The sequence below is a fragment of the Hibiscus syriacus genome, unplaced genomic scaffold (assembly GCF_006381635.1).
Source record: "Hibiscus syriacus cultivar Baekdansim isolate YM2019G1 unplaced genomic scaffold, ASM638163v2 tig00111769_pilon, whole genome shotgun sequence".
Classification (NCBI taxonomy): Eukaryota; Viridiplantae; Streptophyta; class Magnoliopsida; order Malvales; family Malvaceae; genus Hibiscus; species Hibiscus syriacus.
This window is the reverse complement of record NW_024063172.1, coordinates 1806462-1821787: the sequence shown is the minus strand read 5'-3', so window position 1 is coordinate 1821787 and position 15326 is coordinate 1806462. Positions and strand designations below refer to the sequence as shown.

General features: G+C 34.5%; 2 protein-coding genes across 2 annotated transcripts; both read right to left on the bottom strand.

Moving 5' to 3' along the window:
- Positions 1–1290: 1290 nt before the first annotated feature.
- Positions 1291–2525, bottom strand: LOC120169422 (small ribosomal subunit protein S13, mitochondrial-like). Its single transcript, XM_039177563.1, has 4 exons — positions 2402–2525; positions 1818–2045; positions 1542–1734; positions 1291–1494 (listed from the first exon to the last, which is right to left on the bottom strand). Exons 1-3 carry the CDS (start codon positions 2456–2458, stop codon positions 1564–1566), a joined length of 456 nt encoding a protein of 151 aa, XP_039033494.1. The 5' UTR covers positions 2459–2525; the 3' UTR covers positions 1291–1494; positions 1542–1563.
- Positions 2526–6190: 3665 nt separating this feature from the next.
- Positions 6191–9767, bottom strand: LOC120170004 (serine/threonine-protein kinase D6PK-like). Its single transcript, XM_039178072.1, has 2 exons — positions 8161–9767; positions 6191–7268 (listed from the first exon to the last, which is right to left on the bottom strand). The coding sequence occupies exons 1-2, from the start codon at positions 9303–9305 to the stop codon at positions 6395–6397; spliced, it is 2019 nt and encodes a 672-aa protein (XP_039034003.1). The 5' UTR covers positions 9306–9767; the 3' UTR covers positions 6191–6394.
- Positions 9768–15326: the final 5559 nt, after the last annotated feature.

Below are 15326 nucleotides of genomic sequence, written 5' to 3'. Positions count from 1 at the left end.
CCATATATGATATAATTGTTCAATTCAAAGATTAAAACAATTCAATTTTTCAATTCGACGGTTTAACTAGTTACAAAAAGTTCAAAATACTTTTTTTTATATAAAAAAAGGCCTTTAAACACTTTAAAAATGAGTTTGGTTCACCAAATATAAAATCGTCTCAAAAAAGTTTAAAAATATAACATTATGTGACGAATTATTGAGAATATTATATGCAACAAGAATGTAAAATGTTTGTGTTTAACCGGAGCATATAAAATACCTAAAAATAAACTTAACCAAATTATCTTTATGATTTTTTTCAATGAAACTAAACTTATAATATTAAATTAAAAATATTTCTATAAAAGTTTATAAAATTATTTTCGTGATACCATCTAAATTTTGAGAAAAAAATATATTTAACACATCATTAATATATTAAACCTATATTTTAAATAATTTTTATATATAACAAAATATAAAAACTAAGAATATTATAGTCTCGAATGCAAAAATCTTATCTTTCCAAGTACAAGATTCATTTATATTCTACTCAAATGAAGCCACTTCATGCATTTTATTCACAGTTCCAACAACAACTAGTCTTGTTGTCATCTTTGCACCTTTATCATATTTTCGCATCAATTTAATCCTCAAAGTTGTTTAACTGCGTCATTTTATATTCTACCCCCAACTTAAAACCTTAAATTATAAACCCTAAGTTATAGTTTAAAGTTTATAATTTAGGGTTTTAAGTTAAGAGTAGTGTATAAAATGAAGTAATTGATCAACTTCAAGGGCTAAATTGATGCAAAAATACAATAGGAGCAAAAGTGATAAATTGAGTCTATTACAGGGACAAAAGTTACCCTTTTGCCTACATATATCATACTAATAACACATGCATAAACAGGTCTTTGGAATACAAGTATGTTATAAAGGTGACTTTATAAAAACGAGGAGGTTAAGTAACGCATGCATGCCAAACAAACATAATGGAACATCGTTAGAATACCAACGACTGGCAAAAACATGTCGAGCGTAATGGAACGGCGTTAAAATACTAACAACTGGCAAAAGCATGTCGAGCATAATGGAACAGCATAAAGGACCATCGTGCACTAAAAGCTGCCAATGTGACACCTATAGCTCTTACTGTGCCGATCCTCAGAAACTAAAGCAACCAATTTACTATCCACTGCAGTTTTAGACCAACTTTGATGATGTTCATGTAAATGGTAAGCATCTTGGCAGCCCTAGAAATTAATGATCAACAAACACATACCGGTAAGAAGTGAAGAAATGCAGACGATATGCATCAAATCCATGTTCAAAAGATTCGATAAATAATGACAAAGTATCTTCATTATTCCACCCAACATAAGTTGGCTGAGCTAGTTAAGTTGAACGCTAGGGGCAGGAAAAAAGCTCAAATGCTAAACATCTCAGTATCAGGATAAAAGCAGATAGGAAAAAAAGATGCATAACTGGATTTAATTGAAGAAGAAAAGTTACTGAATGGGTAGCAGGCCAAAATGGAAACTTTCAAAAGAAGTTGCAGCTGAAGGCAATAAACTAAACCTAAGCATGAGGGGCTCTGTGTCTATCTGAAACAGAATTTAGTCCCTTCTTTGCAGTCCGGGAATTGGTTTTCGTCCGCTGTCCTCGGCAAGGCAATTTATCCTCATGCCTGATCCCTTTGTAGCATTGAAGACTTTTCAATCTGGCTATGTCCGCATTGATACATCGCCTCTAAATTACCCAAGGAAACGAATAATGTTAGAGAAAGTAACTATTCTTGAGCAAGGAATTTGAGCAAGGAAAGAAGTTCATACCAAATCTTCTCCGATGATATATGTGGCAGATACATGCTCGCGAAGAGCCATGAGTTCTCTTCCAGTTAATTCCCTGGTGAGTTTGTTATCTATATTGAGCTCGCTTAAGATTTGGCGAGCTCTGTTACGACCAATCCCATAGATGCTCTGAAGAGAAACTGCAATGCGCTTGTGGTCAGGAATTTCAGCACTTCCCACACGAATGCCTTGCACTCTTATTCCATTAAACTGCAGAAAACAGTAGGCTCGAGTTTATCTCAGATCAACTATATACTTAGCACAAAAGTGCAAATAATCATAGTATAAAATAATAACACCAATTCAATTGAACAATAACACCATTGACAGACATTAAAGTCTCAACATCGTTATACCAAAATCAAATTTACATCTTATTCAAAAGAACATTTGTAGAGTTCAACATGACAAAATAGATCAAAACGCCCATCTAAGTTTCCTTAATTTAATGAGATCTATACATGGAGGAATACTAAAAGAAACAAATATAATCATATACACTGGATCAAAAAATTCTCAAAATTGTAAAGATTATTGGATGACGAGAACTAAGGAATGACACGCACCGTCATGGTTTGAAGGACCCGACGACTGACATCTGAAAGTGACCGGAAACCTAACATTCTTGAACGCTGAAAGAGTCGATGAGACGAGAATCAGAGCTGGTTTTTTTTCTCTTTTAGGGATTTGACGAATGTTGAAGAAAGGAAAGGAAGGACACAGATGAAAATATTAGAAAATCAAGGAGAAAAAAATTAGGTTTAGGATATAATGGGAAAACTACACTGATGATCCCTTTTTTAAAATCTATTTTACTTTGGTCATCGATTTGTAAAAACTAATGATTAAATACTTACGTTGTCGAACTATCTTATTTTAATCATTAAATCGTTAATCTCATTAATTTAATAGTATAATACATTATTAAAAAAATAACTTTAATTTAATTCTTAAATTTTTATCCTCATACAAAGAATTGAACCCTCTTATCTTAAAAAATATATTTTCATCGGTCTTAGTCCTCATTTTTATTGATGCCACCTTCAACTTCAAGCATAGTACATCTCTGGTCCAAACCCCAACACCCTCACACCATTATGGCCTTATCCTTCGAAAATGGTGCATGTTTTTATAACAAAAATACAATTTATTTTATTAATAATTTTGATGATTATAAAATAATAATGTTTATAATTTTTGAAGATTTAGAAATTTAAGAATAGAGATTTAATATTTTTATTTTTTTAAAAATAATAGGTATGTAAATTTTCCCTTTTTTAATACATAAATTTAAATTTAATCATTTTTTCTAAAATAATAGGATGCATTTGATCCCTATGAGACTTAATGAAGTCGCTCCTTTTTATTATGTTACTCGAGGCTTTTATTTTTCTTTTAACATATTTAATATTCATATTTAACATATATTTAGAAATAAATATTAAATTATGAAAATAAACTTTTATATAATATACTGATCAAATATATATATATATATATATTTAACACTTATACAAAATCGAATAACCGGGAAAGCTTAGGGAAAAAATCAAAATTGAACGGAGATAAATGTTTATATACAATACATTTTTTAATGAGGCATGAATGCTTTACTTTTGATTTTTTTATTATTATAAGAGTACTTAATTTAAATGTTATTTTATTAATTTATTAAATGTTATGTTACTTTTAAGATTTTTTTTTGTAAATTGTCTTACGCTTTTGAAAGTAAAATGACCATTTATAATTTATTAAAATATGATTATATCTTTTGTTGAGCAATTTATTTTCAACGGATTAAACTTAGAAATTACTTTTAAAAATCCATTTTTAGAAAGCAAACGTGCACATATGATATAAAGCGTGTGTATCTTTTGTGTTCAATTGGTTGGTAATGGTGGGCTGAGGCGAGAGACACTTTTGTGGTTGAAACGTGATTATGTATTAGTGACAAATTTAAAAGTATTTTTAATATATATATATATATATAATATAAAAGTTATTTTTGGTGGGTCAATCGTTCTTACAGTCCATAATTGATTTCATCGGTAAATGACCGTCTCAAATTACTCTTTATGCATTCAATTGATTTGAGGTTTGTTGAGATAACTGATATGATTGAAGAAGAAGTTTACATGCAGTTGCCGGAAGGTTTTTCCAGCCAGGGGAGCATATGGTTTGTAGGCTGCAAAAGTCTTTGTATGGACTCAAGCAGACTTCTAGACAATGGAACAAGAAGCTATCTGAAGCACTTACATCAGCAGGGTTTCAACAAAGTAGGCATGATTATTCGATGTTCAAGAGGCGAGAAGCAGGAAAGTTGGTCATTGTGCTTGTGTATGTAGATGATTTACTGATTACTGGGAGTAATACTGATATGATTGAAGAGCTCAAGTGCACATTGAATTCTAAGTTCAAGATGAAAAACTTGGGTGAATTAAAATACTTTATTGGGCTTGAAGTGTTACGATCAAAAAAATGAATTGTCTTAAACCAACGTAAGTATGCTCTAGAATTAATAAAAGATATTAAGGCAGGGGGAGCAAGGCCTGCTTTAACCCCTTTGGAACAGAATAACAACTTCTTGGCTGCCTCGGATACTGAGAGCTTGAAGCAAAACGCAGAAGATGTGGTTGATAAGACACAGTTTCAAAGGCTAATAGGCAGGCTTATTTACTTGACTCACACTAGGCCTGACATAGCCTATTCAGTTCAGCATTTAAGCCAGTTTATGCAAAAGCCTAGTAAGATGCATATGGAAGTAGCCCTGAGAATTGTGCGGTATGTTAAGAAAAATCCAGGGCAGGGAATTTTGCTAGACTCCTCTAGTACGTGTGCCTTGGTTGCTTACCGTGATTCTGATTGGGCAACTTGTCCAATGTCAAGAAAATCTCTTACAGGGTATTGTATAAAACTTGGCAATTCCTTGGTTTCGTGGAAGTCAAAAAAGCATAACACAGTGGCCCGTTCTTCTACTGAAGCTGAGTATAGAAGTATGGCTATGACTACAGCATAATTAGTTTGGCTAAATGGACTGTTAAGTGAACGAGGAGTGAAACAGGATCAACCAGCCAAGTTGTTTTGTGACAGTAAAGCTGCATTGCAGATTGCTTCTAATCCAGTCTTCCATGAGAGAACAAAGCACATTGAAATTGATTGTCATTTTGTTAGAGACAAGATTCAAGAAGGGTTTATTGTAGCAGAACACGTACCCTCAAAGGAACAGCCTGCAGACATCTTAACCAAAGCACTTGGTACACAGCAGCACGAGTACCTATTAGTCAAGTTAGGGGTTTCAAATGTTTTTCACCCACCAACTTGAGGGGGAGTGTTGAGATAACTGATATTAGTTAATCTGTTAGAAGTTGGTTAGTAGGCTGTTAGAGAGTTAGTTAGAAGCAATTATTTCTAGCTATTGTGTTATTGCTTGTACAATGTATTATATATTGAAGTTTAGCTGAATAATAATAAAAGCACGAGGTATTATTTTAACAAGTTTATTGTTTACATTTCTTGTTCATGTTTGCAGCTGAACACCTGGATTTACCTTTACTTGAGTCCATACCTTGATTCCATTGGGACGAGTTTCAGACATGGTGCTAATTTTGCCATTGGGGGATCAACCATTAGTCCACAGAACGAATCGATGTCGTTGAACGGTGTGAGTCCATTCTCTCTCGACGTTCATGGTGTCTGGTCTGTTTTAACACCGCCTCCAAAAACTCTTGCTGTGTTTTTAGTGGGTTTTTTTGGCAGAAAATTTCGGATGTTTAGTGTCATTGTTGAACGTTTTATCAGTTGCTGATGCTCAAATTTCACTGCTAGAAGGCCCATCAAAAATAAATTATCTAAAAGAAGTTAATTTTTATTGAATAAAATTAAAAAAAACAATTCAGTTATTTTAGAATGATTTTTTGAATATTTATATTTGAAAATTTATAAAATAAATTTAAAATTTTATTTTAAAATAGACAGAAAAAAAAACCAAGAGCCTAAGAGAGAACCAAAGCGCTATGATTATTCATTTTTTTTATAAATATCCTCATATGTTGGATATTCAAACAAGGGTCCAAATGTATGGGAAAAAAGTTAAAATAAAAATTGGATATACTTGTATTAAACGTATATATAAAAGCACAGATTAAACGATCTCAATAGTAAAAGAATTATTATTGTTTATTATGGTATCAAGTTCGAGCATCATGAATATTAAAAATATGAATGTTTAATGTTAAATTGTTGAGAATTATCTTAATTTATTCGAGTATTGTGAATCATTGAACTAAGTTAAATCATACCTCTTATATTTGATATTGCATAATATAAATACATGTATGAGAATGCAAAAGATAATGGCAACAACTTAATCCCTCATTTCTATTGATTTGCATTTATCATTATGCTTGGAGTTCAAAGGGGAGATACAACATCTGCTACATATCGGAACTAATGGCTTATAGGTCGTTCTCACGAGCAAACGTTTAGACCATTACAGCAGAGAATTCAGTGGAGGTAATGGCGCAAGCACTGTTTATGCGAAAGAAGAATGGTCACAAGAATTAAAAGAAGTCGATCTCTAGGTAATTACCTGAAGGCTTCACATCTAAACCCGGAACTTTGTTATCGACGGGTGCTTTTGCCGTTTCTGTTCTGGAGGAGAAGTCCATCATGGCTTGCTTCGGCACTTCTGGTGGATTTGCGCATCGAATGAGTGCCCAATTCACACTCTGAAAGAACGGATGCTGTTTAACTTCGGTAGCCCCGCGTCGATACGCAAGCCGGTTCTGTGGTTCCTTTATGAGTAAACCTCTGATCAAGTCTCGAGCAGCGAAGCTCACATTTGGATAATCCGGAAATCGCAATGGCTGGCCAACTACGTTAAATAGAGTTGCCCGGTTCCCGGTCCCCTTGAATGGGGTTTTACCGAACAAAAGTTCGTACAGAAAGATCCCGAATGTCCACCAATCTACAGCACTTCCATGGCCTTCACCTTTAATGATCTCTGGTGCCAGGTACTCGTGTGTGCCCACAAAGGACATTGATCGAGCATCGGTAGGTTCCGCTATGAGCTCAGGAAGAGGTCTCACTTGGCGGTCCGTTTCGTTCTTTACTTTGCTTTGCTTTTCTTTCTTCGGCTTGCTGGAAAAAAAGCGCGGTCCGAAACATGCAGGTTGAATACAATCAGGCTGCATCACACAAGTTGGCTCGATGCATGCAGGCCGAGTACAGTAAGCGGAATTTTTCGAATCCAAGGTCAAGTTCGAAGACTTGACAAGAGTAGGAGAGACTGCACATCTAAGAGAGAGATCGAAATCCGAAAGCATTATATGTCCATCTTCTCTCACCAAAACATTTTCCGGCTTAAGGTCTCTGTAGATGATCCCAAGCATGTGAAGATACTCCAAAGCAAGGAGAACTTCTGCCACGTAAAATCTGTGAAGCAATGAAAATGTTCAACGCAAATGACAATAAATTAGAAGTAATTACTTGGTTCAATCTTTTTGGCCAGCCAAAGTATGCCCTTTTTCCCACTTTGCACCTTAGAAGTTCTTTTTTTTTTTTTGGTTCAGTTTGCCCCTTCAAGTTTTCCTCCCTTACATTTTTTGGCCAGAGTTAACAGAAAAATTGGACCAATCAACTCATGCCCTGTGGCATCCTCCTTCTTCCATGGTAGAAGAAAAATTTAATGCCTGTTAAGCAGGGGCCAAAAATGTAAGGAAGAAAAACTTTAAGAGGCAAACTGGACCCAAAAAAAAAAGCTTTAGGGTGCATTGTGGGGAAAAGGGTATACTTTGGGCCTTTTGAGGGGCAAATTGTGTATTAGGCCTAATCTTTTTTATTCTGCAATCAGTCCTTATCAGACTGCATTGTCACCCGATATGCTGAAGAACACAACTTATTTCAATCTGCAGATCTTATATGCTGCCTAAAATCTGAATGAACAAGACAAAAATCGGGAACCTGAAATGAACTTGGAGAAGACATTGTCGACAAAACTCGACCAAATTTAAAATTTAGTCCTACAAACTTCAAGAACTGTCGAAAGATGATAGTTAGATATAAGATTACAACCAATACTGCATGCTTGTTAATGCTAGCTGCTGAACTAGACATGATACTAGATACAAATCGGTTTATGTTTATAAAGAACTACAATACTGACAAAATGAGCTTTCTAGCGGTGTTATATGCTACATATGATGGGGAAATGGAGCCAAGAGTTGTCATAAAGAATCTTAAGTAAATCCAATAAAAATAAAAAATGCAATGATGCAGAGTTGAGCATAAAGAGTAACTGATAATGAGAAGAAGATCAATAGCTAACCTGGCACCTTGCTCCGAAAAGTACTTTCCTGGTTGTCTTTGCCTGAGAGCGTGCAAGTCTCCTCCGGGGCAGAACTCCATGACCAAGCAAGAAAGCTTCTCTGTCTCAAAGTGGGTATACAAAGTCGGTAGGAAGGGATGATCTAGAGATTGGAGAATCTCTCTCTCTGTCTGAGCCCGGAGAAGCTTCTTACGACTTGCCAAAAGAGCTTTATCCATAACTTTCATGGCAAAATAAGTTTTAGTGCCGGTCAATTCCGATAGATAAACGCTGCCTATATCCCCACACCCAAGTCTCCTTAGCACCCTAAAGTGCTTAAAGTCCAAATCCCCCTTCCTATATCTAACAGCTTGAATTGCTTCCCATCTTATATCATTTGATTTGTGAGGCTTGTAGATGGCACTGCTCAGACAACTAGAGCTGCTTTCATCACTAATATCACTGCCAGTGCTCCCTCGATAAATGCTCGTCTTCCTACCCTCAACTATATCACATGAATTACTCACCTCACCGTTCTCACCGGACTTGTCAACGCTAGAAGTTGCACATTCACTAACTTCTGCGTCGGTAAAACTTTGTTTGGCTTCGGTGTACTGTGTGCCAGTGCACACACTATTCAAAGAACTTGGGCAAAAGTTCAGTTCTGGTTGAGTTCCAGTATGGTTGGTTAACTGCATAATGCCTCCTCTACATGAACTTGGTACAATTTTTTCAGGTTCCAGTGAACCACTTGAATTCAAACTCGTATGACCATCAACTTGATGTTTGAAGCTACTAGATTTACTTTCCACTGTCAACGCCTTCATCTGGCTTGAAATAAGAAACTCTTCCTTTCCCACCGATTCGGATTTCCTCTTACTCAGTTTTCCCATATTAGGCAATTCTTCATGCTGCAAGTTGTCATAGGCTGTTTTGTATGAATTATTTTGATAGCCTATAGAACCATGCGGATGTTGAATAATCCTTACGCCATTATTAAGAGTGGATCCATGTGATGTAGGAGACGACCCTTCATTTCCAGATGGTTTCGGAGACGGAGGCCGAGACGACGGCCTTGTTACCCCGGATGTTGGAGCCGGGATAGCTTTTTCTATACCAGAACCATGATTTTGACTCTTTAATGAAGAAATAACAAGTGATTCCATTGAATAATTCAAAATGAAAACCTATCACTGCCAAACCGAGGTCCAATTTAGCCAAGTGAAACCCCTTTCCTCTAAGATAAATCCATTAATTAGAGAATCTTCAAACTTAAATGTCCCTAAAACACCAAATTCAACAGTTACAAAATACAAATAATAACTCAAATACTAAGCTGTTCAAACATAGAAATGGAACTTTAGCACTATTAAAGGAAATACCAAAGCTTACGGAGATAACGAGATGTCAATAACTGACCCTTAAAACAAAATAATAAGCTGTAATTAACAATCAAATGAATGCAAAACCTCAGCCCTTGAAAACAAACACATATTTATAACTTTCAAATTTCTCAAAAACCCAAAAAAATTTACTTTTTTCCTTTCCTTTTTGAGAGTGAAAATCCGAACTTTGATTGGGAAAATGCATGACCAAAAATTAATAAAATAAATAAATTCAAACTAAGGAGCAAACAAGCAAAAAAGAAGAAAAAACAGCAAAGAAAAAAGCTTAAAAGAGGGGGAAAACAAGTTACCTGATCATAGAACAGAGAAAACAATGCTGAACAGCTTGAAATTACTCATGAAATGAAAAACCCAGAAAGGAAAAAACAAAATGGTGTTTGTTCGAAGAGAAAAGAGAGACAGCTTTGATGTTTTGGACTTGTTTGTGTTCCTTCTTCTCCGAAGAAGCTCTTCCAGAACCGATCCAAACAAGAAAAAGGAAGAAAACAGTAATGATAGTAGTTTATTTTTCTGCTTTTCTTGTTGATGATTGAATGAAGAAATAAAAGTTGAAGGTGTGTTATTTTTCGTCGTTTCCTTGAAAGAAGAGTAAAGAGAAAAAGGCGAGGAAAAACAAAGGTAATTTGACAAGCAAAGCTTAAAGCCTGTCTCCTGTCTGTCTTTAGATTGTTTCCTCTCAACTCTCAAGGATCAAGTAAATAACTCAAGGGTATATTTTGGCTTAGTAATAAAAAAATTATTTAATGTTTGATTAAATAATTAATTTGATATTCCAATAATTCTTTGATTTAATGATATAAGATACTGAATTCTCTACACACTGTCAATTTGAATACAAGTATTGGTGTATGGAGCAATTTGGATTGAGAGGGCCACCTCATAACGAACATTTACAAAATGTGAAATGAATTAGTAGGTTAATAGATCGTAGATCAATAATTAATTCAAAAAATTAATTTGATATATATTCTTTTTAAGGTTATATTATTTCTTAATATTTTATTTTGAGATAAAAAAATCCCTCCAATAAAGAAAATTGTAGGTCAATTAATAGTTAACGTTTTAAAATAAGAGCATTCTCTCTAAAATAAAATATTTAAATATTACTAAATAAAACTTATGATTAGTAATTAATTATTATTGAATCCTACATACAACCTCGGAATCACATTGATAAATAAAAAATGATCCAAACTTGATCTCAATCTACTAATCCAACCTACACTAAGTTCTTAAATTTTAACTGTGTTCCTATGCCTATGCGTTAAGCAAAAAAATCTCAAATCACCCTCTGAGCCACACTATTAAGTGTGAAAAGATTATGCAACATATCTGCTGTAACACTCTAAACTCGAATGAGCTTAAAGTGTCACGTTGGGTTGTTGAGGCAACCCTGATTTTTAAAACCTATTTATTTTCATTTTAAACATACTGAATGGTACCATAAAAGACATAAAAAATAATTATAAAACACTTTATAAACTGGAGCTCCGTGACACATAATTTAAAATCAAAATAGTACAAATTCTGAGTTATAAATTTGAATACATAAATAAGGTTCTATGAATATATAAGCCCACTAAAGTTATAGTACAATACTCTGAATGAGATGTTGGAAGTCTTGCTACAACAATGCTCCGCGAACAGCTCTGGCTACTAACCTGCGAACGAAAAATATCTGAACATTGAGCTTACAAAGCTCAGTAGTATAATCACTTATCTAGAGCAGCGTTATGAGTCTAAAAACATAAGCATGCTAAAGATATGGTACTAAACAGTAGGTACATGCATGATCTTGATCAAGTGTTACCTACTCAGGGCTCGAATGTTCTATCATTGAAGTAGAAGTTTCACGCTTTCCTTAATCCTCTACTAAAGGCCTTGTCATGAGTACACCTTTAAGGGTCTCTATCCTAACGACTGTAATTGCTACACATTATCTAAATACGACACTGACACTCATGTGCATTCTGAATGCAACATTGGTTCTGTTGTGCATATATAAATACAATACTGATTATTATCTGGTCTCACATAGCCATCAGACACTAGTTAAATGAGGGAACCCTGTGTCACATAACATTGATGAAATTCCCACTAAACTGTTGAATGATCTCTTGGTCCTCACATAGCCATCAGGTAGATTATGGAGGAGAACCCATGTCACATAGCATCGGTACAATTCTCTCTCATTTGAAGCATTGGCTCAGTCTCACACAGTCGTTAAGCCAAACTCTAAGGGTATCTGTTGTACTAGACTGATGCAACTATACATGCATATCTAAGGTCCCAAAGGCCACACAACACTATATAACATCGCTAACCCACTCCTCGTGAGTGCTCGGGCCTTGTGCCCTAGTTAGCCACTGAAGTGCCTCTCGCACTGACAATGCCCCACTAGCGCAACTACAGTAACTTGGCTACTCTCTAATATAGTCGGACACACTAAAGTGAGTCATCTACTCACTGGCTGCTATCTCGCTCATTCTCTCACCTAGAATGTCATGCAAGGGTTTATTAGTCTGTTACTTCTATTAGTTATTAAGTTGTTCTATTATGGATGTTTGTTACTTAAAGGCATTTTAGTCATTCTCTATCTCTAGAAAAGTCTCTATGCATTTCACAACTTCATGATAATTATTGTGTTTGTTGTTCACTGGTCGTGATACTAGCTAGCATGATACTTGACTCGAGTTCATTACTGGTTAGTGATATTATATATGCTTTTACCATATTTTCTCTGAATTCACCCTCGAATTATAGGGATAATTGTACGTCTATCATTCTCTGTCATTCTTACAGTACTCGATTCATCTATTTCATAATCTGATTATTTCATCATATCGCTTACCAATACACCCTCTACAACGATATTTCATTCTTAGTATACGCTACGAGGCCTACAAGGGTAATTTAGTAATTTTGGCTCCCGAAGGTAATTTAGTAACCTCTCACACCCATATTAGATGCTCGATCTCAACCAATATTAAACTTCTCACTCTTGAGTCTATTTGACATCTTGAAGTCATTCAACCACTTTAGGTATTGATATCAAGCCTTCAACATGGATATCAGTTCATTCGGTATGGATACCAGTCCTCTGGTATGGATACCAATTTATTCGATATGTATGCCAGCGGTATCGATACCGAGCATCTGGTATTGATACTACAACCCTTAGTATTAATACCAAGGGATCGCTATCGACACTCCTCTCATCAATATCAATATTCTCTGCTAAAATTGCCCATATTTCTTCCTAATTCATCCAATATCGATATTGTTCATCGAGCATCGATACTCGAACCTATAAATGTCTTATCTAAGCTCGGAAACACCCAAAAATCATCCCAAATGTCTTAGTTTAGTTTTTAATCATGTGCTAAAGCTTTAGGAAGTTTTATGGGTCATAAAGTGTCATAAAAACACATGCTTAACATTAAATTCGTCATCTATGGCATGAATCAATTATAAAACCCCAAAATGCTCAAATACCAAAATCTTAACAAATCATCATGCTTATGAAAGCCTTAACACTCCAAATGATTAGAAATATACTACCTTAATTTTTGAATCCTGAAATGAAGCTCATTTAGCTAGAAAACACCCTCCACCAAGACTTGGATGATAAAACCCTCACTTTTATTGCAAACAAATAACTCAAAGCTTTGAATCATAAAAATGATGTTGCTAGAGGGATTTATGATGAAAATGAAACTTAAAAGAGGTAGGAAATAACTCAAAGGATTTACCTTTGATTCATGAAGTTTGAAGAGAAATGAGAGGGAAAATGAGAAGGAAATAAGAAAATGAAGAGATGTAAAAGCCTTCATCTTTTTGAAAAATGTGAGATTGCACATTTGATACTTCCTAATCTTTCTACCATTCAAAAATATTCTTTTTATGCCTAATTGGGCCTAATGTCAACCCGGTTAAGCTCTATGACTTTAATTAAGAATTTCACATGGTTCATTTACCTCTCGGATAAACCCGAAACTACTAGCCCGAAATTTGGGGTGTTACATCTACTGTGGCACTCATTTCTTCTCCTGATAAAAATAAAATAGCCTATGATAATCCCCTAAGAGCCTTTAATCAATTAGCTTGCTGTTATCTCACATGCGTTCAATACATCACTCACAAAATTGTGCATGGGAAGATGAAACTCAACCTTCAAGATAAAAAGAGGAAGGTAAAATCATTTTGGATTCTCAATGATATCTCATTAATCACTCATATGATACAAACCCAAGGGATGGTAAACTCAAACTCATAGTTCTCTCATGATACACTACGGTTCAACAATAGGTTTTTATAGTCTCGAGTCGATGAGTTTTACACTAAAAAATATTGTCATTTATCTGACATGAATGATTTGCCTCTATTTTATCATACCTTTTGCAACACTCCTCTTCGTCATCATGATAACTAAATTCAAGAAAAAAATAAAGGGAAGTCGCTAAAAGAATGTAACAATGTGAGAACAAGAAGTAAATGATTTACGATTATTACTCCAAATCCTCCTTATATAGTCGAACAAAATGATACATCCCAACGATTGAAACATTGTATTATTTCATTCCACCCATCACAAAACATCACACATATATATTTTAGAAATGACCTCAAACTTTCGACATCCTTGAATGTTGTACCTTTGAAAACTACAAAAATAATATACATTTTAGAAAACTCATAAATGAAACTTTCATAGAAATTACCTCAAACTTTCAACATCCTTGAAAAAACTATAACTCTTCGACATGATTTCTAACAAACCTAAAGACTTATAAGAGATTGACAACTACTTTTATCCACCTAACATGCTAACATGTAAGTAGGGGTGGGAATAGGCCAGGCCGGTTTACAGGGGCCTACGGCCTGGCATGTATAAAGTCTGGTCTGGCCTGGCCTATTTAATAAAAATATCAGGCTCAGGCCTTTTCAAAAGCCTATTTAATTAAACAGGCCAAGCTTAGGCCTATTAAAAAGCCTTATAAGCCTGATAGGTCGGCCTATTTAGAGTGATTACTTTGTAAAATGCACTAAGTTATAGTGACTTAATAGGGATTTTACTCTAAAATTAATGACTAAACTGAAAATATTAAATGTTTATTGTTAAACAGGCTTTTAAACAGGCCAGACTTTTAAACAGGTCAGGCCAGACCTAAATAAAAACCTTTAACAGGCCACAAACCAGGCTCAAGCCTACAAAAATCATTGTAGGCCAGGCCCAAGCCTATTAAAATCTGGTCTGGCCTGGCCTATTTCCACCCCTACATAGTATAATGATCATGTGTTTGATACAAACACTAATAATAATTGTAAAAACTTTCAACCATGATCGATAAAATATATAAAATACATTATTCTCCTTTACCTCCTACGAAGACAAAGGATTTAAATATTAATCAATAACCATTGATGTGAAACTCCACCAAAATTAGGAAAAAAATGTACGGTCTATAGTCATCGTGATTTTTTTTATTGTTAACTTTTAATTTTTTAGAATTTAAACCTTTAAAATTTATTTTTTTAAAAATAATAAATCTATTAAATTAAAAGTCAATTAACTATAAAATAATAAACCTTGATTCTTAATATTTCAAAGATTACATGTCGAGTTCGTTATGAATGGAGTTAAATAATTGTATTAAGATTTTTAAATGAGACGAGGAACGAGGAAGCCATCCACATGCAGGCACGTGCATGTTAAAGGGGTGGCACATGGACATCTGCCACGGGTGACATGCACCAATGATTTTTAATCTTTGAAGGGCA